Source organism: Pristis pectinata, chromosome 8, assembly GCF_009764475.1.
Source record: "Pristis pectinata isolate sPriPec2 chromosome 8, sPriPec2.1.pri, whole genome shotgun sequence".
NCBI lineage: Eukaryota > Metazoa > Chordata > Chondrichthyes > Rhinopristiformes > Pristidae > Pristis > Pristis pectinata.
The window spans coordinates 32,115,735-32,140,899 of record NC_067412.1 but is presented as its reverse complement, the minus strand read 5'-3'; the positions used below and the strand labels follow the sequence as shown (position 1 = coordinate 32,140,899).

The 25,165-nt window shown below is 39.8% G+C and overlaps 1 protein-coding gene across 1 annotated transcript in view; it reads left to right on the top strand.

Annotated features, from left to right (window-relative positions):
• LOC127573285 (apolipophorins-like) overlaps positions 1-25,165 on the top strand; it is a 159,983-nt gene that overhangs the window by 116,847 nt on the left and 17,971 nt on the right. Inside the window, exons 23-32 of the mRNA XM_052021337.1 lie at positions 2,490-2,670; positions 5,356-5,511; positions 10,643-10,776; positions 12,397-12,555; positions 14,359-14,539; positions 16,754-16,965; positions 20,067-20,255; positions 21,225-21,367; positions 22,634-22,796; positions 23,313-23,399. Of these exons, the coding sequence (XP_051877297.1) occupies positions 2,490-2,670; positions 5,356-5,511; positions 10,643-10,776; positions 12,397-12,555; positions 14,359-14,539; positions 16,754-16,965; positions 20,067-20,255; positions 21,225-21,367; positions 22,634-22,796; positions 23,313-23,399 (1,605 nt within the window). The remainder of the gene's footprint in view (positions 1-2,489; positions 2,671-5,355; positions 5,512-10,642; positions 10,777-12,396; positions 12,556-14,358; positions 14,540-16,753; positions 16,966-20,066; positions 20,256-21,224; positions 21,368-22,633; positions 22,797-23,312; positions 23,400-25,165) is intronic.

Sequence of the window (25,165 nt, the reverse complement as noted above, 5' to 3'; positions counted from 1 at the left end):
CTTCATCGATTGGGCACAGTCACATAAATCTGTCCTTGAATACTGCTGCCAATTACGAAGAGATTCAGGTCCTGATTTAGATATTGGAATGTGTTCATCTGACCCTGGAGATGAATACAGTACATTAACATAAATCTCATTTTAAAAAATGAATAACAGAGGACTGTGCACCCGCACTCCCTCTGTGCTGGAAATGTGCAGGGACAAAATATTCCTCTTAACCCACTTCCTGACTTGCCCCTTAGGAATGATAAGATGAGATTGCTTCAGCTAATAGTAGAAAACATACTTTAAACCAACCCAATTTTGTTTTACATCAAGCTTCCAAAGGACTTGATCACCCATTTTGCACATTGTGACACATCCACAATCACTCACAGGATTCAGGCAATTATCAAGGCAGATCCTTACTTTTGACTTTTAAGTCTTGCAGCTTCAGAATGTGCAGGGTACTATTTATTGCCTTAAGCTTCAAGGAAAACATCCGAATCATGTTTTATGCCTTTGGGTGATCCGCTGAGTGCTAGTGCACAGATAGCCCATGTGACATGAGCACTTGACAACTCAACAAGTTTAGCCTTTGTTCACAAAGTTCTTACATCAAAATGTCTGAATTTCATTAAGTAGTGAAGTGCAGCTAATATCTACAAATGTATTCACCATGTTGTCTACTTTTTACTTCAGTTTTGTTAAGTAAAATATTCCTGAATTATTGACAATTTGCAACAGTACAAGCTTCAGGATACTATAGGGCACACGAACTGGTGAGAGGGATGTTGCATATGAATGTGCTGACACACCTAGTGATCTTTGAGCAACCTTTGGCCTTTGTCTCTGGGATAACCGAGCCTATGATTTCCAGTGCCCTTTCTTCTAAATGACCTATCATAGAGTAGGTCCCCTTGCAGTCTCTAGCCCTGCAAGAGAGAGGGAAGAGCATTATTGTATTACAACTTATGTGTATAATAGCCTCCAATGGTTGAATAGCTGCATGTGTTTAGGTTGTGAAATGAGTGTTAGAACAGAGGTATGTCAGTATTGTCATGGTTGTGTTGGAAGATGGGAATTGCTGTAATTTAATTGAGCCTGTATGTGGAGTCATTACTGGGCATAACCATGAGTAGTTATGTTCCTGACCACCCTCTTTCTCTGGTACGTTATTTGTGTCCTTAGATCTCAGGGCTCCCCCTACCTGCAGGACCTCCTGGCATGTGTTCATCACTTCCAGCACCATTTCAAAGTCTGCCTCAGTAAACTAAGGTGTCTGCGCCCAACCTGTTGATCCCTTGACTTCTTGAAGTGTTCCCGTCCAGCACAGTGACTTGCAGCAATGGTTAGCTTTAGAAGTACAGACTGATAGGTGTCATAGAATCATACAGCACAGAAACAGCCCCTTCTGCCCAGTGGATGTGTGCTGCTCATCAAGCACCTACACTAATTCTACATTAATCCTATTTTCTCCCCACGTTCCCATCAACTATCCCCAGATGCTCTCAGTCACCTACACACTAAGGGTAATTTATAGTGGCCAATTGACCCACCAGTTCACAAGTCTCAGGGACGTGGAAGGAAACTGGAGCACTCTGATGAAACCCATGTGGTCACAGGGCAAGCATGTAAACTCCACACAGACCGCACCAGAAATAGGCTCTACTGTATGTGCCACCCATGTCACGTAACTTCAAGCCACAAATGTGCTAGGCAATGACCATCTAGCTAGCTATCCTTTCACTAGCATTACCATCACCAAACTCTTCACCTTCAACATCCTGGGGATCACCACTGATGAGGAAATTAACTGGACCAGTGACATTAAAACCGTAGCTACAAGAACAGGCCAGAGGCTGTGGTAAGTGATTTATCTTCTGATTCCAAAGCCTTTCCACTGTCAGGCACAATTCAGGAACGTGATGGAATACTCCCCAGTTGCTTGCATGATACAGCTTCAACAACAGTTGAGAAGGTCAGCATCATCCAGGACAAAGCTGCCCACTTGATTGGCACCCTATCCACTACCCAGTCCCACAGTGCCTCCCCTGTGTATCATTTACAAAATGCACAGCAGTTACTCGTCTAGGCTACTCTGACAGCATTCCCAAACACAAGATCTCCACCAATAAGGACAAGGGTAGCAAACTCATAGGAATGCTGCCGCTTGTAAGCTCCCCTCAAAGACCTCCACCATACTAACTTGAAATTTATAATCAATCATTCTTTGTTGGATGTGCATCCAGTAGTCCTGTGAGAGTACCTTTACCAGAAGGCCTACTGCAGTTCGAGAAGGTGACTCACCGCCACCTAGTTACTCGCACTTAATGTGCACTAATCGGTAGAGTATTGCAATTGGGTGCAGAGTGCATTACTGGTATTGGGGCAGTCTGGCACAGATCCTCTTTACAATGCCATTTTAATGTATGTCTCATGGGCTTATGAATTCCTTGCTCATTGTTTCAATATCCCAGTCTTTTGATGTCTGACTTTTGTTCTAGGGATGGACCAACTTGCAAAATCTTGATGGAGAGCAGATGTTTTTTTCCCAGTTAGAAGCCAAATTTACAAAGCATGGGAGTCCTATAATACTGTCTGGCAATGTAACCAGAGTCCCTGGACAGAAAATAGCATTTCTTATATCACTTAACAATGTAATGAAAGAGACAGCTACTGTGTCAGGTTAGTACAATTGGAAAAATCTATCGCTTATTTACAGGAACACTCTCTGGCCCAGCCAAAGACTTGGAAATATGATTACCAAAACTGATTTTTACAGCTTATGCGATGAAATGAAAGACACAAAAATAATGTTTTGTATGACCCTTTTTAAGGACTTTTTAGGTAGTCCCGTTCTAGATCAACAATCAAAGCAACAAATTATGTTGATAAGTGGAGGCATTATATTACAAGTAGTCTCGTAAGCATAGAAATATAAATTATATATTTAGATTTATGAAGTCATCATTATTCAGTTATGGAAATGATAATAGATTTCTATTCAGCCTGCTTCCAGTCTCCAGGGAGTGGAACAGATGCATTGTATCACTCCCAGCTCCTACAGTAGCTGTGGAACTGTTGAGAATGTGAACAACATTCTTGGTTATACTGTGCCTTCAACATCAAAACACCTCAAGTACTCCATACAATTTTGAAATGCAATTCCTGTTGTTTTGTAGGTACTAGCATGTCATGTGGTGATTTTCAAATAACTTTTGCTCATGATTTTCCCTGAAAGTTACCATTAGCCATCATACAGTAACTAACTGCTGACACCCAGTCTGACTGATTAACTGGTCGGTGAGTGGCAATAGGAAACTAGTAGCAGGGAGCCCATGGGAGCAGTTCCTCACTGGAGACTGAAGGGAATTCCCTGGAGTGGGAGGAGCAGGCTGGGGTTTGTCTTGCAGAGAGTGTGTAGGGAATTTCATGATGGGGATTCCCCAGAGATTAGTGGGTGACATTGAGACTAGGATGGGAAACGTACCCCTTGGTTGGACTAGGATTGCACTTCTGCTCTTCCTGATTCGCAAGGCAGACAACTTATTCGGACGTCTTCTGCCTAGTCAATTAAACCTGCTGTATTACTGCTGCCAGACTTATGGCTATGAAGGATTCCTTGCAAAACATTAACCTATTTTATTCCAGCTGCTGACAAACCTACTTAGTACTTCCTGTGTTTTCCATTTCCATTTCTGACTTGCATCTTACAGAACTTTCCTTTATTTTCTTAATTAAAAGTTTTACACTGTTTCAGAGGAGCTGAATAATGTTGAGTACGAGCCAAGAGTTTTTGACCTGAAACATTAGCTCTGCTTCTCTTTCCACAGATGCTGCCTGACCTGCTGAGTGTTTCCAGCATTTTCTGCTTGTATTTCAGACCTCCAGCAGGTGTAGTTTTTCAGTTTTCCTCTAGCATTGAGTCCAACATGGTCTAATGCAAAGCTGTTTGTACACTGTTAGCAGTGAGTTAACTTGGTTCTGTGTGGCTCAGTGAAGGATATTGAAGTCCCTTTCATGTCCATAATCTTCTCATTAAAAATAAAAAGGATGTGATATAAATAGAGGATGAGTAATGGGCTATTTTTCCTTATTTCTGACTTTTATCACTAGAATGGAAATATTTATTGGAGACTTGTGTTGACGAGGGTTTCCACTGCAAAGCTTCACTGTCTGCTTCCTCCAGTGTCTGGTGATTTTTATACCAGATATGGAAGATAAAAAACCTGGAACACTGAGTTGTACAAACGTTTCCAGATTAGTTATATTTGGCCAATCATCAATGGATATTATTACTGGTGGAGGTTCCACCTGTTGGGAAATTGGACTGGGCCCTTCCAGGTGTCAATCACCTTCACATCTTTATCCATTGAATTTCTTACACTTGATGGGGTTATCAATGTGCATAATTTCTTTGAATTACTTAACAGAAGAAATTGGGCCAAAAGGGCACGATGTTTTGTAATTGACGTAATAAGAGGAGTTGATCATGCTGAAATTAGTGAACAATGTGTGAATGAAAGTGACCACGCTCCTCCCTCCAATGTGGAATATTGTCTTCATATTCATTAAAATCTTCCTACAAAATTTTTCTTAAAAAGAAATTGGCACAGGTAGGCCTTTGTAAAGACTGAGGTGTCTGTGAGCTGGTAACTATACTTCACAGACTCTTCAATCTATGGACACTGCTACTCATTGGGCAGGGTGGGGGGTGGAAGGGCTTTGGGTCACCCACAACCAAGGGCAATTCCTTGTAGTGGGAGTAGGAATAGTGTTCTTCTTGGAGTAACCGTGCACTGTTATCCATCTCTTACCCACACCTCCACTTACAGGTTAGGAAGAGGTCCTTAGATTTAAATGCTACAGTGGAATTGTGCTAGGCTGGAGGCTGAAAGCAAAGGGATGTGACAAGGAATTAACATCCCATACAATTGCAGCAATAAAAATGCTTGTTTTTCTTTGGTGATCAGTCTGGCTTCATAGATGGAGCCTGTGACCAACATCGGCTGAATCAGCACATCTGTTCTCACTGGCTCCACGCCAATTCCTGCTGAGAATATCAGTGGCCTTATTAGAGGACACTGGTAACCCTTTGCACCCCACAACCCAAATAAGTACACTGTGAATTGCAAATCAAAATACTGCAGATGCTGGAAATCTGAAATAAAAACATAACATCAGAAGCACTCAGCAGGTCAAGCATCATCCATGGAAAGAGAAACAAAGCTAATGTTTCAAAGCAAAGACCCTTAGTCGGAACAAATACAACATAAGTTTTGATACTCAGCTGGAACCCAGTCTAATCTGTGACTCTTCCATGCATGGGGAAGAAAATAACATTTTGTCTGTTCCTTTGTCTTTGTGCAGTTCATTTGGAGCAAAGACTTGATGAGAAACAAAAGCAGTACACAATAGAGGCTGACACCTACCTTCCACGCATTCTGGGGTGCCAGATAATTGGTTTCTTGCAGCAAAGGGGAACCACTTGGTCTTCAACACTACGAGCAAGATACGGGCTCTTTGGTAAGCTGACAACTGCATATGGTGAAGTGTGGGAAGTGAAATGGCAGATTTTGAAAGGAGAATGCTAAATACATTGGGGATTATATTGCTCATGTTGGTAAATGAGTGATCATTACCTGGATCTACTCATTGTCATCATTGCCCATCCTGAACAGCTCAGATCTACAACAGAACCCAGTATAATTATGAGTGCATTGATACTTTGTCCTTGCTTTAGATATGTCTTTAGGATCTGCTTTACAGTATTATGTCAGCACTATCTCATTTTACTGCTGGCATTGTAATCTCATCCTGAGAGACAGAACTAAATGGTACAGTGTGCAAAATCCTGCAAGGTATGGTCCCTATTGAAGAAGGGATAACTTCTTCTACCCTTAATGCACTGCACATGAGATCATAACAATTCACTATTAAGTTTTCCTCATGTTGTTTGCCAATTAACTTAAATTTGTCTTCTTTGCTGATAAACCCACTAGCCAATTTCTGCTGAGGCTGTTTCAAAGTGCAAGGTTCTCCCAGGCAGATTGCTGAACCTTAAAGTAAACTGGTATAAGTAAAGAACCATCGGTTGGCTGAAGGGTTTATCAGTTTTGGCCCAGAAGCTCTATTGTGGTAAGTTTGTTGTGTAGCACTCTGATGACAGTTTCAGTCATATCCTGGTCACTGCAGGTTTAGTAACACTCAAGGCCCTAACCCTTGCATGCCACTGAACTAGCCTCACCTATTCTTTTCCTGCCAAGGACTCCATCAGGAAAACTGGAGCATTGAGGCATTGGACGATTGAATCTTCATTTAGGGTTGAGAAAGGATGTGAGGTCATCAAAAGATCAGGGCCACAGTGGTTGGGAACTGAGATCAGTGTATGGGGGGGGGAGGGGGGGGAGGTGGTTTCATCCTGAGATGGGAGGAATGATGCAGTTTGATATACATCTGATGCTGTAATTCAGTCAGATGCGCAGGTATGACTAATGCCAAGAGATGTGTGGTGGAATTTCTTGAGTTGCATGAAATGCCCCCAAATTGTTGTTTCACTCCATCAAAGCTGCATTTCAAATGTTCTAATTTCTAAACCTTTCTCTTTATTTACTCTGTCATAACCATAACTTTGAAATCAAATCACCCTTTAACTTCCTGTGCTCTAAGGAGACCAAGATCAATTTGCTGAGATTCTCCACCCAGTTGGAGTCTTTCTTCACCATCTCCATTATGATAATTTTTCTCTGCAACTTCTCTAAATCTCTAAATGACTTAGACTTTGGTGCTCAGAAACTTTAATCGGTTTCAAAAAATCACTTACCCCAACTTGCTTGCTTTTTCCTCCCTGCCTCTATTTATAGAAGCATTTTCTTTCTAATGGTCTTCTCATTGTGCATGATTGCCTTCACAACACGTCCCATTGATCTCTCCCTTTCTAAACTTGCTTTAAATTCATACCAATTATTTTATAGTTCCTATCCTCATTCTTCCTGGCAAAATGAATCATTCGCACTTCTCTGCAGTAAGTGACAGTTGCTGTGTTTCTGCCCATTTCATTTGACTTCATGTGTGCTTCTGAAGTAATTCTTTATTGCAGAGTTTTGTGTATACTGCAAACTTAGGCATTTTGTCTAATCAAGCCTCTCTTCCTGAAGCCAGTATAATTCTGTAATCTGGAAAAACAACTTTTCATCACTATTTTCTGCATTCTGTCCCCTAGTCCATTTTGTTGTGACATAGACCTTAATCTATTGGGCTGTATCAACAAGATTATTGGATTTTATTTATTAAAGTTGATTTGATTGTCCATTCACACCATATCAACTTCATTATTGCATATGATATGAACATTGGTGGTGTTGTTGATAGCATGGCGGGTAGTCTTAGGCTACAGAGTGATATTGATCAGCTGGGAAGTAGGGCAGAGCAATGGCAGATGGAATTTAATCCTGATAAGTGTGAGGTTATGTATGTTGGGGGGTTTGGGGGTATAATAAGGGTAGTACGTACACCATGTATGGAAGGGCCCTAAGCTGTATTGAAAAACAGGGACCTCTATGGTCAAGTTTTACAATTTCTGAAGAATGCACCAGAAGTAGATAGGGTGGTGAAGAAGGCATAAGGAATGCTGGCCCTCATTAGCCAGGGCATAGAGTGTAACAGGAGGGAGGTCTTAGTACAACTTTATAAAACATTAGTGAGATCACAGTTGGAATATTGTGTGTAGTTCTGGTCACAATAGTATTGGATGGACATGATTACACTGGAGAGGGTGCAGAGGAGATCTACCAGAATGTTGCCTGAGATGAAATGTTTCTGTTATCAAGAGAGATTGGTTGGGTTTCTTTTCCTTGGAGCAGAGGAGGCTGAGGAGAGCTACCTGACAGGGGTGTACAGAATAATGAGAGGCATAAATAGGGGAGATAATAAGAAATTTTTCCCTATGACAGAGGTATCTAAGACTGGATGGCATAGGTTTAAGGTGATAAGTAAGAGGTTTAATGAGGATCTGAAGAATTTTTTCGCTCAGGGAGTGGTTGCAATCTGGAGTGCATGCCTGAGAAGGTGGTGGAGGCAGGTACTGTCACAAAATTTAAGGAACATCTGAACGAGTACTTGAATTGTTAAGGCATAGTAGGCTATGGACAAAGTGCTGGGAAATGGAATTAGTGCAGATAGGTACTTGATGATCGGCTTAGCCACGGTGGGCCGAAGGTTCTGTTTCTGTACTCTATGACTCTGTTACCTTCATCAGTTCTCTCTGTCCCTTCATCAAATGCCTTATTCAAATTAGTCAAACCTAATTTGCTTTTAACAAATCAATGCTAGTTTTATTTATTAACTGGTATCTTTATTTCCAATTTCTATTTAATTTTGAATGGATTATTGTCTTTAAAAGTTCCCCATCATCACCCTTGGACTGACTGGCCCTGGTTTCTGGTTTTTATATATTGCTTTTGTAACATATTCAATTATTCTGTACTCTCAGTCCACCCCAAGAAGGCTTGGATGATTGTAGGCAGTGCCTCCTCAGCTTTCTGTGGCTGTTCCCTTTGGAGCAAATGACTTTTCTGCTGTGAGTTCTGGCAAACTTTAAGTTCCTCCTCTGTCCATATTTTAATCTGATCCAGTTTTTCTACGACTTTCTCCTACATGGGACGCAAATGATGCAAGCTGCCTCAACTTTACCTCAACTTTTAGTAATGTAACATTGATGCAAAGTGCATGCCTGTCAAAGCTGGAGATGGCATGTTTAAATTATCTTCGTGTGTCTCTTGGCATGAAGTGAAAGAGATTACAATGGGATCAGGCATGTCATTGCCTTTACGGTGAATTCCAGCAGAGAATATAACTAACAGCCTCCTGCTGTTGTTAGCTTATTTTTTCTTATAACATACTCTATGATTTAAATCAGATGTTTCTGTCAAAATTTGCAACAGTGTAATCTTTGTGTGTTTTTACTTCATTCTCTTTTGCCATCTGTTTTTTTTCCACATCTGTGTCCTGCCTCTTCTGAAAGCTGAGTCATGGTGAGGAAAACTTCCAGAGACTCTGGCTTCAAAGCTAGACACTGACCATTAGTCATGGATCAATTTTAAGGGAGGGGAATAAGTATTTTTGATTTGTGCCCTCTCAGTACTTGTACAGACAGTTCTGGCAGAGGATGCTGAATAGCAATAACGAATGAGCATCTTTGCTGGCTAAGTTTTCCCTTTATAAAACTCCAGCTGCTGGTCTACCTCAGGGATGGGATCAACTTTGGATCTTTCTTGTCAGTATTTTTGACATGAACTTTACTGATACATCTACTATCTGAGCCACTAGCACGTTGATCTTCATTATTCTTAACAAAGCACCATAAACGTTTCCTTTAGACTGGAGAGCTTATCACTCTATGATCTGAGATGGTCCTAAGATTCAAAGTGTCTCAAAGTTGGAAATACACTCGTTGGAATATCCTTACTTATTAGTAGCTATTGAGCTTTAAAGCCCACAGCTTGCTCAATAATGTAGCTGCCATAAAGAGAACTGAGAGCCACTGCACACTAGGGTGATTAGGCAGCTTCCAACTTTCATTTAACTTGCATGCTTACACCAGAATGTAGCTGTTCACTCTAAGCAGTGCCCACCCCTAAGAGGCTAATTTTGAATGAGCAGTAAACTGGAGACTGCAATTCCAAAAGGAAAATATTTTTGCAGGCGCTCCAGCCATACTATGTCCTCTCTGTCAACTCCACCTGCCTCCAACTCTGTGCTTAATACCTCTTCCAGTAATCCTGGAAACTCAGCCAGTGCAAACCAACAACCAGTGTTCACCATTCCCGCCCTGTCGTTCACAGCAGCTGATAGGCAAGCAGGAATGATGTTATTGAGATGCTCAATATTCTGCATGCATTTCCATTTAAGGTGGCTGCAAAGGTTAGTCCTGACATCAACGCAAATTAAACATTTCTGTTCAAAAAGGTACAAACTGGATAGCCTTAAAATGAGCTCCCTAATCGAAATCCACATCCCTTTAAAGCCAAAATTTCACTTAAAAAATAACAAGATGTTGAAGGTTATTGCTATCACTAGATGATGAATGCAATTTGAATTCCATTGGTCATTTTTCAATGTTTTTATTCTGCTTCTGACCATGGAGGAGAGCCATAATGAGATGAAATAGTCAGTGAAAGAAAATTTAGTCAGGGATTGCACCTTATGTAGTTCTGTTGTTGTGAACTTGTGTACAATGGAAAGGTGGCAATAAACTTAGAAGTAAAAAGAGAGCTTGTACTAACTACAGGTCCTTTTCAGGCTACGGACACCTGATTTATGTACAGGCCATACATACAAATGAGCGTTTGGGTGGGAACAGGACATTTCCATGTGCTTTGTCTCCCCCACCCCCACACCACGCTGCAACAACCGTGCTGAGCAGAGCTTGGGAGCTCTGAGTAGACGTTTGCTCACCCACTGAGTCAGTGAGGCTGGCTGAACTGTTTATTTCCAACTTACGAACTGTTCATGTTACAAGCAGTTGTCAGGAACAGAGAAGCTTATCATAACCTGGGGAAGACCTATAATCTCAACCAATCCAGTCAATTGTGAAATCTACTTTTTCTCTGCATTGAATTTGCATACATATTATTTATTTTGTCTCCCTTTAAACAAGGTGATGCCCTGAATCTTCAGCATGAATGTAACATGGCTGAGAAAATTAAGAGAGAGGCGAACCCTATGGAAACTTATAAACTCCAAGTGCAACATGAATTTCACTGCACTCAGATCACGTCCTATAATCATAAGGTATTCTACTCAGTCTGGTCTAAAAATTACATTGTTAAGACATCATATGATCATTAGTAATGCAATTGTAGTCTGGAAGTTACAGGGTAACTTTTCACCTCTGTTGCATGGTTAGTTATTTGACAGAACTGATTAACCAATACATTGCTAATACATTGACACTGATAACCAATACATTTGATTTTCAATCTGGAGACACAAGAGACTGCAGATACTGGAATGTGGAGCAAGAATTAATCTGGAGCGAAGGACTCAGCAGGTCAAGCAGCATCTATGGGGTTGATGTTTTGGGTCGAGACCCTGTTAATTTTAAGAGGCATGCCATTCATTCTGCTATATAATTACCAGGTGAAGGCAGAAATTTGCCTTGTGGCAGTCACTTGGTGTAAGAAGCAAAATGATTTCAAGATTCAATTGGGTGCTTTGTTCTGAACTTGATTAGATTAAGTTTTCATTGTTATACTTAGCCAGAATCTGTTGAAGAAATAATAATGGTTATTCGATGCACACTGTTATAAATGTGCAAATCGGCTCTTTGTGGGAAGAAAGAGATGCCCCATTCATTGTGAGTTGTCACGATTTACTGGTTGATTTACGCCATCGCTGTTAACTTCACAAAAACTGCACCTAGACATGCATTAGGTGCAGAAGCTGCACTAAATGCCCATTAAACATTGCTGTATGACTCTATTTCAGTGCTCAAAGAATGACTTCTGATGAAAGGTCAGTGATATGACCTTTCTGTTTCAAACTCTCCAAACAGTGCCTGATTTGTTGAATGATTTTGTGTTTTTTTTATTAGATTGGATTGTTTTGGGTTTCAGCATCACTAGTTGCTTTAAGATAACCTCTCTCTCGCTCTCTCTCTCTCGCTCTCTCGTATGAGAATTGAATGAGACCCAGAGACCATACCAAGGACCTTGTCCTGATCAACAGTCTTGGGAAATAGTCCAATGACTCTCCTCTCCTTGAAAGTTAAACTCCAATATAACAGCCCAAACTCCAAACCAATGGTGTTTAAGTATGGCAGTTGATGAATGCCTTACCTATTTGCTCCATCTACATTTGTTCTAAAATTCATTGGCTCCAGCTGGAAAATTGGCCATTGATGAATCTTCCATTCAGGTTCTACTGGTCTCCTTCTAAACTTGGGAAGAGAGAACAAAGCACAACTTTGCATCAGTGTGCTTTGAAATATTGGTATTGGTTTATTATTGTCACTTGTACCAAGGTGCAGTGAAAAACTTGTCTTGCATACCGTTCATACAGATCAATTCATTACACAGTGCAGTTACATTGAGTTAGTACAGAGTGCATTGAGGTAGTAAAGGTAAAAACAATAAGTGAATACAGGGTAAAGTATCACAGCTACAGGGAAGTGCATTGCAGGTAGACAGTAAGGTGCAAGGTCAAACAAGGTAGATTTGAGGTCAAGAGTCATCTCATTGTATAAGGGAACTGTTCAATAGTCTTATCGAAGTCTTAATAGCCTTATAGAAGTTCATTTCCCATGTCACGCATGGGCTAAACGGCCTGTTTCAGTAATATACAATCTGTCTCATTTGTCATTTGCTTTTGATGCATGATAATGAATTAAGGAGTATCTGTGCACTCTAACAGCTTCATCTCCAACACGAGGAAAATGAATCACGGACTCACACACAGCTCGAAATCAATTATGGGAGGCACTGGGATGAGATAAATAATAAGAAAAAGATTTTCATCACTCAAGTGTTTAAAAATGACTCCAGTCTCAGCTTAACCAATTACTTCATGGAGGTGAGTTGGTTCACGGTAGTTTGAATTGAATCGTTCCTAACCAGAAAGTCCGGTGAATCAATAAAATTAGAAACTGCCCATGTGGCAAATAAAAAGCTTACTTCTCCTTCTAAACTTACACATCTTCAGCCAATCCTGACAACAGGAGCTTCCCAATGTGATGAGCTAAGGTCAAAATCTTAATGTTTTACACCAGATGGGACATGATTCCTATATAATAATTAAGATGTTCCTTTTTATTAATCATTCTATTTAATAGAACTAAGTTAATGTTTGCTATGTAGAAATGCATTGTCAAAATATCATGACGTTCCAACGTCTATGTGCTAAATTTTGTATAATTTTTTTTAATCCTGGAGGAAAGCAAGAACAGGAACAAAGGGACAGCATTATCACCTTGTGGAATTGTTGGTTGGCTCATACTGAAACACCAGACTTTCCATTATCAAGGCAATAGTTTATGTCTTCAGAATTCATGGTATTCATGTCATGTCGAAATGTTCCCAAGTTAATTTTTCTTATTTAAGTTGCTGCTTTTTCTTAAATAATACATGACTTGATGAAATGAAGTACCTCATTAGAACCATCTCTCTCTCGGTGTTTACAAACCTTTCACTGGATTTTTCTGTAATGTGACACCGATTAGGAACTCACTATCGTGTAGTCCTAACAACCAAATATCTGCACTGGATTTTCTTTGACTATTACAACTAAAATTGGGGAGAAAAGCAGCAATGTTTGGTCAGTTCCAGACGCTGAAGCTCACCGCTAAATTCTTGTCGCAGTCTCAATTTCCCCACCCTTTGTACATTCTGGGATAGGTATTTAATGCATGTCCACTATGTCATAGCCCCAACAAACCATCGTTTCTTGCCTTCCCCTGCTGCTTTCAGCAGTACTAAAGATCCCAGGTTAATCATCAGTCCCCCTTTCAAAGGAAGGGGGTCTTTTCTCACCCTTTAAGCCTTGCTGCAAAGTGGAAATTTTTCTTACCCTTTAAATTTTTCTCTCTCTTTTGGTTGCTGTAGCAAAACGCTCATTGTAGCACTGCCAGAGTATTTCTCTTTGGAATTCCACCATGAGTCCTCCCTGCTTGCCAGCTGAGCATCAACCCAGAGGTGAATCAGGGTTACATTGCAATTATTCAGTCCCAACGGTTGAAATTTCAGAAATGCCACCAGCTTGTCGGTAATCCAATGCTTGAAGTATTTTTTTGAATTATCAATTGGGCCAAGTAGTGGATACAATTTTAAAATCATAATTTATGTAAAAGGATTCCCTGTATGCAAAGGAATTTGATCATTAATCTAATTGCGTTCACTTTTCGTACATCCCTTTAACATGTCATATTGGTTCAGGTCCTTTATGTGAGTGAAGGGCTTACACCTTGAAATGTCCAAACATGTGCACTGATGTCATTCAGTGCTCAAAGCTCATTTTGATGTCATTTCTGCAAAATAAACTGTGTGTGCATGGCCTGTTGACTCCACTCCCCCCATTTCAGCCTACTCCCAATGTTGGGGCTAGTGGAGAGAAGGGCTTTGCACACATTTAACCATGGAAGGTTGGCTCTTTAGGCATCATGTGCAATCGAATTGTACAGCTAGGGGCCCCACATTCACAATGTATATAGTCCACTGTGCATCATTGATTTTTAACGTTCCTTTTTGGGCCAAAGGACAACTTCTAGGCTACTGGATCTTTCTGAACAAGTTACAAAATGCTGACATACATTGTGAATGTCAAAGTTTCCATTTCATTAACTTTTTTTAACGGCTTCCAAATTCTTTTGTTGTTATCTAGTTCACCTTGCAAATTCCAGAAAAACAAATTAATTACAAGACACAACTGCAGCATTCCCACTTGCTGCAGGGTTACGCTGAGAGCAACACACAAGCCAAAGTACTCTACAACGACAAGATCCCATTCCAGGCAGGACTTCAGTGGAAGGATACCTCAAAACCTAATTTAAGGAAGTGGGAAGGTAGGAAGATTAGAAGCTGGTAGGTTACAAGCAGAGAACATAATAAACTGACGACTGACAGGATATAATTCAATTTACAGTCAGAAAATAATTAATCAATCTTTTTTAGCTAAAGTGAAGCAAACATTTTGCCTTAATTGTCAACAGTGATTGATGGGGTAACTACCTTCTTCCTATATCATGAGTTTTGTGCCTGGTTCTGGCAGAGATGTTGATGCAGAATACTTTCTCACTATTAATGTCCTATAATTTATGAGAAATGTGTGACAAGTCAGATAAATGTTTGAAGTAACATGTTCAATTCCATGAGTGAGATGTGTGAATGGATACCTTCAAATGTGCTTGAACTTGAAGTTAGTCCAAGGCAGAGGTTTGGTTTGACCCTGAGCCAAAACAGAAGCTGTCAGTGCACCAAAAATAAAAAAAAAACAAACAGCATCAAATGTAAGTATTATCCTGTGACACTTTTTTTAGATTTAGAAATTTCACTAAATGCAAAATTATCACTCAGTTTAGAATCATTGGATCTGGAGTTCAGTTTATGAATTCTCTGAGAAAAATTGAGTAATTTTTAAATTTACTTTAGCCAAAATTATTGCACATTTTCCTTTTAGGTATTGATATCAGGTTGGAATAATAAAGAGTTGATTTTACACTCACAGATGCCTGGAGGAGCAGTACAAACACGGGTTTGGGGTCACTGAGAATGAGATGGAGAGAGAGTGTGAAGTGGTTTTTGTCACATTTCAGTATTTCACTTTTTTGGGGGGGCCTGACCTCCAGCAAATGACTTGTACTTGTTTGGAACGTGGTCCCAATTTAAATGGAGGTCTCACCTCCTGATGGCATCGTTGGGATGCACAAGCAATTTTAACTAAGGCCCAGGGACAGAAAGCCTGGGAAAATAGAAATCTTAAAAATGTTGTAAAGGCTCCTTGTTGGCTGGAAGGACCATGTGTGTGAGAAACAGCTGAAAGTAGAGCTAAGATGAGATATCTTTATTAGTCACATGTACATCGAAACACACAGTGAAATTCACCTTTTGCGTAGAGTGTTCTGGGGGCAGCCCGCAAGTGTTGCCATGCTTCCTGCGCCAACATAGCATACCCACAGCTTCTTAACTCATACTCTTTGGAATGTGGGAGGAAACCGGAGCATCCGGAGGAAACCCACGCAGACACAGGGAGAATGTACAAATTCCTTACAGACAAGTGGCCGGAACTGAACCCGGGTTGCTTGCACTGTAAAGCGTTACGCTAACCACTACACTACCGGGCCTGCCGTCTAATGACAGAATATGATTAAAGGGTTTGAGCCACATTCCTGCTCAATCAGTAAGGGAGCAGGAGAAGCTGTGGATTAGGTTTACACCACTCAGGAGAGGTGTAGATAGGATAGGAGGAAAGGGAATTCTCTGTCACCTCTTACACCACGCAGCAGAATGGCTGGATTTTATTCATATCATTTTATACAAAGCTGAAGAATCGTCAGTAATGCCTTCTCTTCTAGGCATGCACTGTTCTCTCTGCTATCTCCCCAGGATCAATCCTTGGCTCCCTCCAATTTACCTATCCACATACTGGCCCCTCAGCAGCATGTTTCCATGTGTATGCTGATGACACACAGCTCTGCCTCATCACCTCACTCTTGACTCAAATTGCTAGACTGTTGTCCAACATCCAGTGCTGAATGAGGCAAATTTCCCTTCAGTTAAATATTGACAAGACTTAAGCCGTCACATTCATCACAAAATTCTGTTCTTTAGCTTCCATCACCTTCGTTCTCCCTGGCTGGAAACTTTGCTGTCATTTTTGGGCTTGGGTTGACCATGTCATCTCTAAGACTGCCTATTTCAGCCATGTCACATCATCCCACTCTGGTCTTGCCTCAGCTCATCAGCAGAAACTTTTTTCCAGGCCTTTGTTGCCTTCTCCTCCCTTTTAGGACTCGCTAGAATTTCTGGACACATTTTCTGGAGAAAAAATTCTATATTTGGTTTAGAGTTGTCAGCTTATCTCTTGGTAGCTCTAAGACAGGTCTTCGGTACTTCATGGCATCTGTCTATGCAGCAATACTACAGAAACGATATAGATAAATGCACCAACAGTAAGAAAAATCTCAAGCTTTTAAACATCAGCCAGGCTCATTTGGATTCATTGGTAATTTCCAATTTTCTTCAAATGTAAATCTCTTTCTCCCCCACTTTCTGGTAAGGTTCATTAAAGCTGGATACTCCTTGGCTTTATCTCCATACTTCACACAAGCTGAACCAACCTCACGTTCGTGCTTACCAATCAAGTGTAGAAATTACAGCAGCCAAGGCTATATCTGTGAAGAATTTGGTAATCTACACCTACTACAAGAACAAAGGCAACAAAAGGGAAGGAAGAATCCATATTCATACTCCCAGCACCACCTACTTAAAGGTTAGCTATCGTTTCCATTCTCTCCTCTTTAAAGTCCATGATCACTTGAGATAACAGTCTCACAACATGTGCATATTATTGTGCACGTACCTTCTGAATGATTTATGGTAGCGATTAAACTCAGGAACTACTCAATTTGTGTACATATATTGAACTTGATCCTTTGGATGCACGGTATTACAGATTTCAGTTTATTATTGGAATGCAAGTGTGTCTGAGCCTCATTTTGCTTTGAGGTTTGTACTATGGTTCTCTGTTGTCAAACTAATCTGATGGTTGATTCATATCTCCCTGATTTCTTTGCAAATAGTGGGCTAGGTTTTGCATAGAAATAATGGTGAGGATTATAATTATAATAATGGATATGAGGCAGCCTTTTCCAGTGACTACCACCATAAAGCATCTAAGTAAGGAAGATGACCCACTCCTACAATAACTATGTGTAATGTTATCTCTCTGGCTGCCTCACCATTTCAGTGCATGGAACATCACACTGTTGCAGTTATTTAATAGGTACAGACTAAAAATCCCAGAAATATTTAGGAGTTGTCCATCCAATGTGAGTGCCTATTTAATAGCAAGCTCTGTCTGAATTATACTCGAATACCTTCTCTGATCTGAAAATAGCTTTCACAAATTTGGTGCATCATTCCTTCAGACATGAATTACTTTTCCTTCCATTTTCCTCTCTTTTTCAATTGATCTTTCTTTCCCTTTCTTGATTTGTTTTCTATACCCTATATAACATTGAATTGAACATTCAAAGTGACAGTTTCTGCCTCTGACTTTCCTGGGTATTAAACTTCCTTTAATATAATGTGGTGAAGTGCCAGTCCTGTACATATAGGTCACAGGTGCCCTATGGAGAGTGGTGCATGTTTTGGATACTTGGCTGATATTTCTGGCATTTGGATAAAAGTCTGAGAGCAAGTGCCAAGTATAGCAAATGACCGGTAGCATGCAATCGCCACCAAACTCAGAATCTAGCCTGATGAAATCAAAGTCTACCTTGATACATTTGGGGCCAGATGAGGAACAGCTTGAAAGGGTTATTTGTCCATGTTCTCACCCAAGGAATGGAGGTTTGTTATTGGATCTAATAAGAGGTGAATGTTTGAAAATGGAAAAAAAAGTGGAAAAATTTCACTTGAATTTTGTTTATTTATGTTTAAACTAGCTTTAACTCTAGATAATCATCTCAGGTGTTCACCATTGAGATTACATCAAGCGCCTCCTGTGACATAATGATCTGATGTATACAAAGAAAAAGAGTTGCATTTTTTCCTGTTAAACATTGGCGGTATGCCATAAATGCTGAATTAATAACATGAGTTGCTATATTTTCCCACTGCAAGTATTATTATCATTGAGGACCCTCACCATCCGGGACATGGCCTCTTCTCATTACTGCTGTCAGGGAGGAGGTACAGGAGCCTGAAGACCTGCACTCAATGATCCATGAACACTAGCTCATCATTCATCATTTTTTGCACTATTTATTTATTTCTGTAATTTATAGATTTTACATCTTGCAGTGTACTGCTGCCGCAAAACAACAAATTTCATGTCATATGTCAGTGATAATAAATCTGATTCAGATTAAGAACTTTAGCTTGCAAGTTGACAACATAGAATACAATTAGGAAGTTTGATTTATATAATTAGAAGGAAACTTAATGGAGTTGGCACACATTTAAAGAGGTTCACATTTTAAGGCAGGATTATCTTTGGTTATGAAGCTCTAATTTCGAGTCCAAAGGGCAGAGTGTTGTAAGCTCTCCACGTATGTGGCGTGCGAGCATGCGGAGACCAACAAGCAAACACTAGGGTGTAAAATTCTTCCTTGGCACTGTTTGCAAAAGTTTACCACACAGTCAAGGTGTACAAGAACACTGAAGCAGGCCTTAGCTGGAATGCTGAGGGCTTATCCAGCATTAGTTAAATGTCTCCAGCCAAGGAGTACACCTTCCTCCAAGTAGGCCCTTCTTCAGTTTTCCTTCACTGCTCATGACTGGTCACCCAGCACTGTCTTCTTCCCAATTCACTTCTGCTGCAGCTTTCACTCTCTGCAGTGGTAGGAGATAGTAGAGAGGAGGCCTGTACTACCATGCTTCATGTTGCAGACCACAGCCTGTGCCCCCCCCCCCCCCCTTGTTCTAAAGCAGGGTGGTCATTTTCCAAGTATGCAGAGGCAGGAGGGAAACAAATCCACTTACCTGTTATTGATCAAACTTCCAATTATCACTCTTTCTTAAAACCATATTGAATTTGTTTGATTGCATTAAGCTTTTCTGAATGACCAAATATTTTTTCCTTGATTATAGACTCCAGCATCTTCCCAGTAACAGATGATAACTACTTCTCTCCTGACTCTGAACAAACCATGCTGCATCTGTTCCTTACATGGAACTTTGGCTTTGGGAAATGAAGCTTGATGCCTGCCCAGGATCTTTCATCCCCTCTGCTGCTCTTCAGAGTGAATTTCAGACCCAAGGGTCCCAGTTTCACTCAGTCCACCTGCAGACTCTGTGGAGCCAGAAAGCTGCAGTTTCATTCCTGCACAGACTGTGACCTGTCACCTTTTCCCTTCCAAAGGTTCTCAAACCATTGCTGGACTTCCCTTGAGAAATTTCAAACATATCCATCATCACATGTGTCTTTTTTTTAAATTCTCCTAATGTGCTCTGCTAGCAAGTAGAACCAAGAAACAGAGGTCATTACTGAAGTTGCAGTGCTTCTAAGTGAACAGATTTTAATGCTGGCAAGTGGGAATTGAATTCTTGGCATTGTTGAAATATATTTGGTGCTGATTGAAGTCTCTCCATCTCCAAGGCTGTTTTGTATACAATGAATATTTTAAAATTAAAGACTGCAGAAGGAAGGACAACTAATCTAAGCTGTCCATAATTTTCAGATTTCACTGAACCAGTTTACTTTCCTAAACTGTTCTTTTTATCCCCAGCTATAAATCTGTCCTTTTTTGTTTACAGTGGTATTTATACTGCAGAACTGATCGGACCCAAAAGACCATTAAACTGAGCTTTACTATTAGCTGTGGTATGAATAGGTGCATTTACTAAAAACATTCTGCATTCTTTCAGGCATCTACTGTGGGATACATCACAGAGAGTCTGTTCAGGAGCCACAGTGAGGTGGTCACACTTTGGAACCTGCCAGTTAAGAATAAGATCCTTCTGGAAAGTAAAGAAAAACTCAAAACCTTCTGGTTTTGGATAAAGCATCAGAAGAAGATGCTTAATTTCACAGCTAGCTATGTGAGCAGAGAGGAGGTGAGTTTTTACGTGCTGAGATGGGGCAGAATGTATTTGCAGGGAGTGTATTTGACAGGGAGTGTGGAGTGTTGTCCTGTCACTTCCAAAATATTTCTTCCTATCTATCATAGACATTACAATTGAGTCAGTTAGCACCACTTTCCCTGGAAACTCCCTGTTTATCAGCATCTTTATGAAGGATAACACCTGGTGTCAGCCATAAATTTACTTTTCACTGGTTGAAACCAGTGCCTCATGGGTTTATTCCAACTGCATAATACAGGTGTTTTGGATTAACATTTTCCTATTGTTTGTATCTCTTGCTAAAATTAACGTCAAAATACTATTTTAACCATTTGATACAAAGATAGTAGCTTCCACATTTACTTTTGATTGTAACCTAACTTGTCACTTTTGAGGTATCCAAAATTTCTTGTGGACGCATTTATCATTTTGCTGAATAATCATGGGCAGGTTAATGACCCAGTCTATCCTACATTTCCTTCTGAAAAGATGCAACCAAGAACAGAATTGTCAAAGGGCAGGAATTTCTTGAGGAAAATCATTTTTGATAATCAATAATTCTGACCTTTATGTTGTTTGGAATGTGTCTTCAAAACACACTGTAAAGTTAGTGATTCAGAGCCAATTCTCTGATTAAATCCAATCAGTCTGGAGTAGTTTACTCCTTACATAAACCAGTTTCGTCCAAATGTACCTTTTCTTAGTTGTACATTGCCATTATTGATGTTTCCAACCTCAAATGGATTAAGCTAGATGCACTTTGACAGAATAACACTGAAGTGGTTTCCTGTGTCAAAAGCAAAATCAAATCGACTGGTTTTGTGTCTTTGGCAAGAACATTTGAATCACTTGAGGTTTGGCAAGTTATGTCCGTGAAGTATTTGCAGGAAACATCTGGATCTCTAGATTTTTAAGAGAACTCATTACTCTTTAACCATCTTGTGATTTGTTGTCAACTCACAGTCAAAGAAGAGAAAAATCCTATCAGTGGTAGCCCTTTGGACCACCAGTAAGGGCCCACCTTTGCTGATGCAGTTGATCGGACAGACTGAGGAGCTGAAGAGGGAGAAGATGTTATTCCAGAACCGTGCATCAATCCAATTTAGGTGATAGCTGTTCTGATCTGAATTTGGTTTCACAATGTCAGTGAGGTATCTATATAGGATTCATTTGGGAAAGCTTTGCAGGGAACATTTTTGGGATCATTTACTATTGTCAATTAAGCAACTGTATTTTGCAGTACAATTGCCAGTGTGGTGATATGTAGACAATTAGGCTTCTACAGGGTCCATGGACTGGCACTGAAATGCCCACACTGTCAATGTTGCTCAGTCAGCATCCAAATGGAACTAAAATACTGCAGGATGGTTCAGTCTTCTGCTGTCAGATAAGATTCCGTCAAATAATTCTAGGACTGGTTAAAGTTTGCCAGGACAGAGATTTTAAAGGTTGAAAGAAGCAGATAAAATAACAGTTACAAGCTAATTAGCTTTCAGTCACAAAGTTCTCTATTGCTGTTCACAAGGGCTATTGGCTTATTAGCTAGTGATCATCCGTCAGTTCAAAAAATATTTGACCCAGGTGCTCAAGTGGACTGAGCTCCTAAGGGTTTGGTGAAGATATCAGGCATCCAAAGCCTCAGTGGCCAACAGCCTAGCTCCAGAACCAATGACGTTTTAAGGAATTAAAACAAAGTGGCTTTCATTTATTTTCAGTAACACCTTTCAAAATCTCTGGACATCCCAATGTGCCTTAAAGCTGAAGATACTTTGGAAGTATAGTAATGGGGAAAGAAGTAGAGGAACAGTGTGAATATAAGTAATAGAGAAATAAAAAGGGAGAAAATGGATTGTTCTAAGAGAGAGATTTAGAAAGAGTCAGAATGGGGGAGTAAGGAAAAGAAATTAAACATTAAAACTATTCTAACTCTTTTGGAACAATGTACTAATTACAAGAACGTGATTCCTTATTTTCTGTTTGTTTCCATTATGATTCGTAGAGCTTGCATGGCCTTAGAAGATCATGCACCTCATTACTAAAAGAGACCTGACAGAATTGAATTGTGCCCCTCTCATCCTGTAGTATTTAACATGTAAATCACCATGTAAGTGTAGCAATTTCTTACCCTTGAGCTGTTTAGGAAGGAGCTCTAGGTTTTATGAGGGCATCATAGGGCAGCTCAAATCATTCAGCAATTTCTGGTGATCAATAATTCACAGAATATTACCTCCCTGCAAATTGATGGACAGTTTACAAATTAATGAAACAGTGATCATTAAAACTGCTGTTGTCTATAAGGCAAATTTTGATGCAACATTCATTCTCTTTTATATCTAATTATTCATTCTTTGTTGCTTTATTTCATTCTATAGACACCCTTTTAAGCTGTCAATTCCGCAGAACACCCTCCTACAGGAGACTTTCACTGTGGATAAGCGGAAGATGCATTATGCTTTGGAAGTAAAAGCCTTGGTGAATGAGAAAGAGGAAACTGTTCACACACTTACCCTTGGATACCAGCCTGAAAAACCATTTGTAAGAAATAAAATCAACACAACTAACTAAGTGCCTGGACTAATATTCCTTAGCCAAAATCAGTTTTTCCTATAATTTAATTAATTGTGTCTTTTTTTAATGTGCTTATGTTGTACTGCCACAGAGATGAACTATTTTGGCTCAGAATTTTAAACAGCCATTTGCTTCTGCAGATTGTGGGAAGTATAATTAGTATGAATAGTTATATGATTTGTCAATGCAGTGTGGAATAGAGATTGGTTGAAAGGATTTTTCCTTTCTCATTGTATAGTGTTTTTTGTGTTTGTGTGTTGTGAGCCTGACACAGTAAGAAATCTTGGGGATCTCTCACTAATTTCAATCTACTCTTCACTTTCAAGTTGCTATTTCTAGCCCCAGGACATGTACACAGTTTTTGGGTTCTTTTTAACACTAACATTTTAGTAGCATAATATTTGGAATACAAGATATTTAGTTCTATTTCTTTAAATGCATTATTAATGTATGATAAAGTATTTCCAATACTTCATTCTTCAGGTTTGTGTTGGTTTAACACATCCTTATAGTGGTGAAGTAATTCCAAAGAACATGGAAGTCTGTGTCAAAACGAAGACCGACCATGTTGTGAGTATGGCTCAGATAACTCTATGCTCAGCTGCAAAACATAGGAACAGGATTAGGCCTTTCAACTATTGAACTAGATAGTGGCTGGTCTGAATCTCAACTCCATAGACCCCCACCACTCTTACAGTACATCTATGTATTTTGATACCCTTACCTATAAATGGTTTGAAAACAACCACAGTCATTTGAGGTAGAGGATTCTAAATTTCCACTATCCTTGGAATGTAAAGATGCTTCTGATCCTTTTTAAGATGATGCATTTCCAATTAGATTTTGAAACAGAAACTGAAAGGTGACATAGCACTGAACAAGGCAAGTAACAAGTTGTAAATTCCTGGGTATCTGAATCTACAAAGGTTGCAGTTCCACCGAAGTATCCTCATGGCCTTATAAATAGAAATTCTAAAACATTCTGGCCTGGAATTTGCTAAAAATGTTAGCAATGTGTGCACAATGCTTGAACTTGTTATTGTGCAAACCAGCCAGTAACTTGTGGCAAGGAAGGGATCACCATGAATTCTGGACAAGGTAAGCATCTTCAATGTGAGCTGAGTGAATATAGCATATTCCCATAAGTTATTGCATATCAGCATTAATTGGTCATTAAACTCGCTTCAAAAAAATGAAGAAATAAACCAAAAACCAAAATCCTGAAAATACTCAGTAGGTCAAGCGGCATCTATGGAAAAACAGAAACAGACTTAATATTTCATTTCTAAGGCTGTTCTTCAGCACTGAGAAAACCAGTGTGTTTTAAGTTGCAGGTGGAGAGAAGAAATGAAATGTCTGCAATAGGGCAGAGATCACAATTGTCCAGGTAATACAATTGCTTTTGGTGGATTTCTAAGAGAAAGAAAGGGATGCTTGTTATTTGTAGTTGATCTGTCTGGAGGGGTGTAAATAGATAAAGATAAATGAAGACAGTAGAAAGATAAAATACATGCTGGAACTGTGAGATGCAGAATGCAGGCCATCCCCAGGTAACAAACAGGTTCCATTTTTACAGACATCCATAGATCGATTTTTTTCCACGTCGGAAAAAGCACAATAAATTCTCTCGACATGATAACCATACTGCCACAGTATTGTAACAAACAGCATCAAAAGCACATGAGATTGATCAGAAAGAACAATTACGAAAGGTGGAGAGAGAGAGAGGAGACTAGTTCTGCTGTTAGTAGGAACGAACGTTTGGGCGTATGTCGGATTTTTGAATTTAATAATGTTTTGGGAGCTTGTTTGTGTGCAGGGGTGTCCATAAGTTGGGCATTCATAACCTGGGGACAACCTGTATTGAAATTGCTGGGAATCTGAAATAAAAGAGAAAACCAATAAAACAGCAGTTGTGTCACCTCGACAACCATGATCTCCCTATCACCAGCCTTTGTTCCCTCCACCCTATCCCTCTTTACAACTTAAGATGCACTTGTTTTTTCACCTTTCTGGTTCTAATGAACGGTCTTTGAATTCTGTTTCTCTGCCCACAGCTGCTGCCTGACCTGTTGAGTTTTTTCTGTACTTTTTGTTTTTATTGAAATTTTCAAGTTGATGACCTTTCATCAGAACTGTGACAAGTTAGGTGATTTGTGAAGAGGCACGGCACCTTCAAAAAAACTTCAACCAGGTTAAGCAAGTGGGCAAAAAGGTGGCTACTGAAATATAATGCCGTAAACTGTGAGATTACATGCTTTGGTGGGATGAATAGAAAAACAGAAGACAATTTGATTGGTGAGATACCAGTAAATGTTGATGTACAGAGGGATATT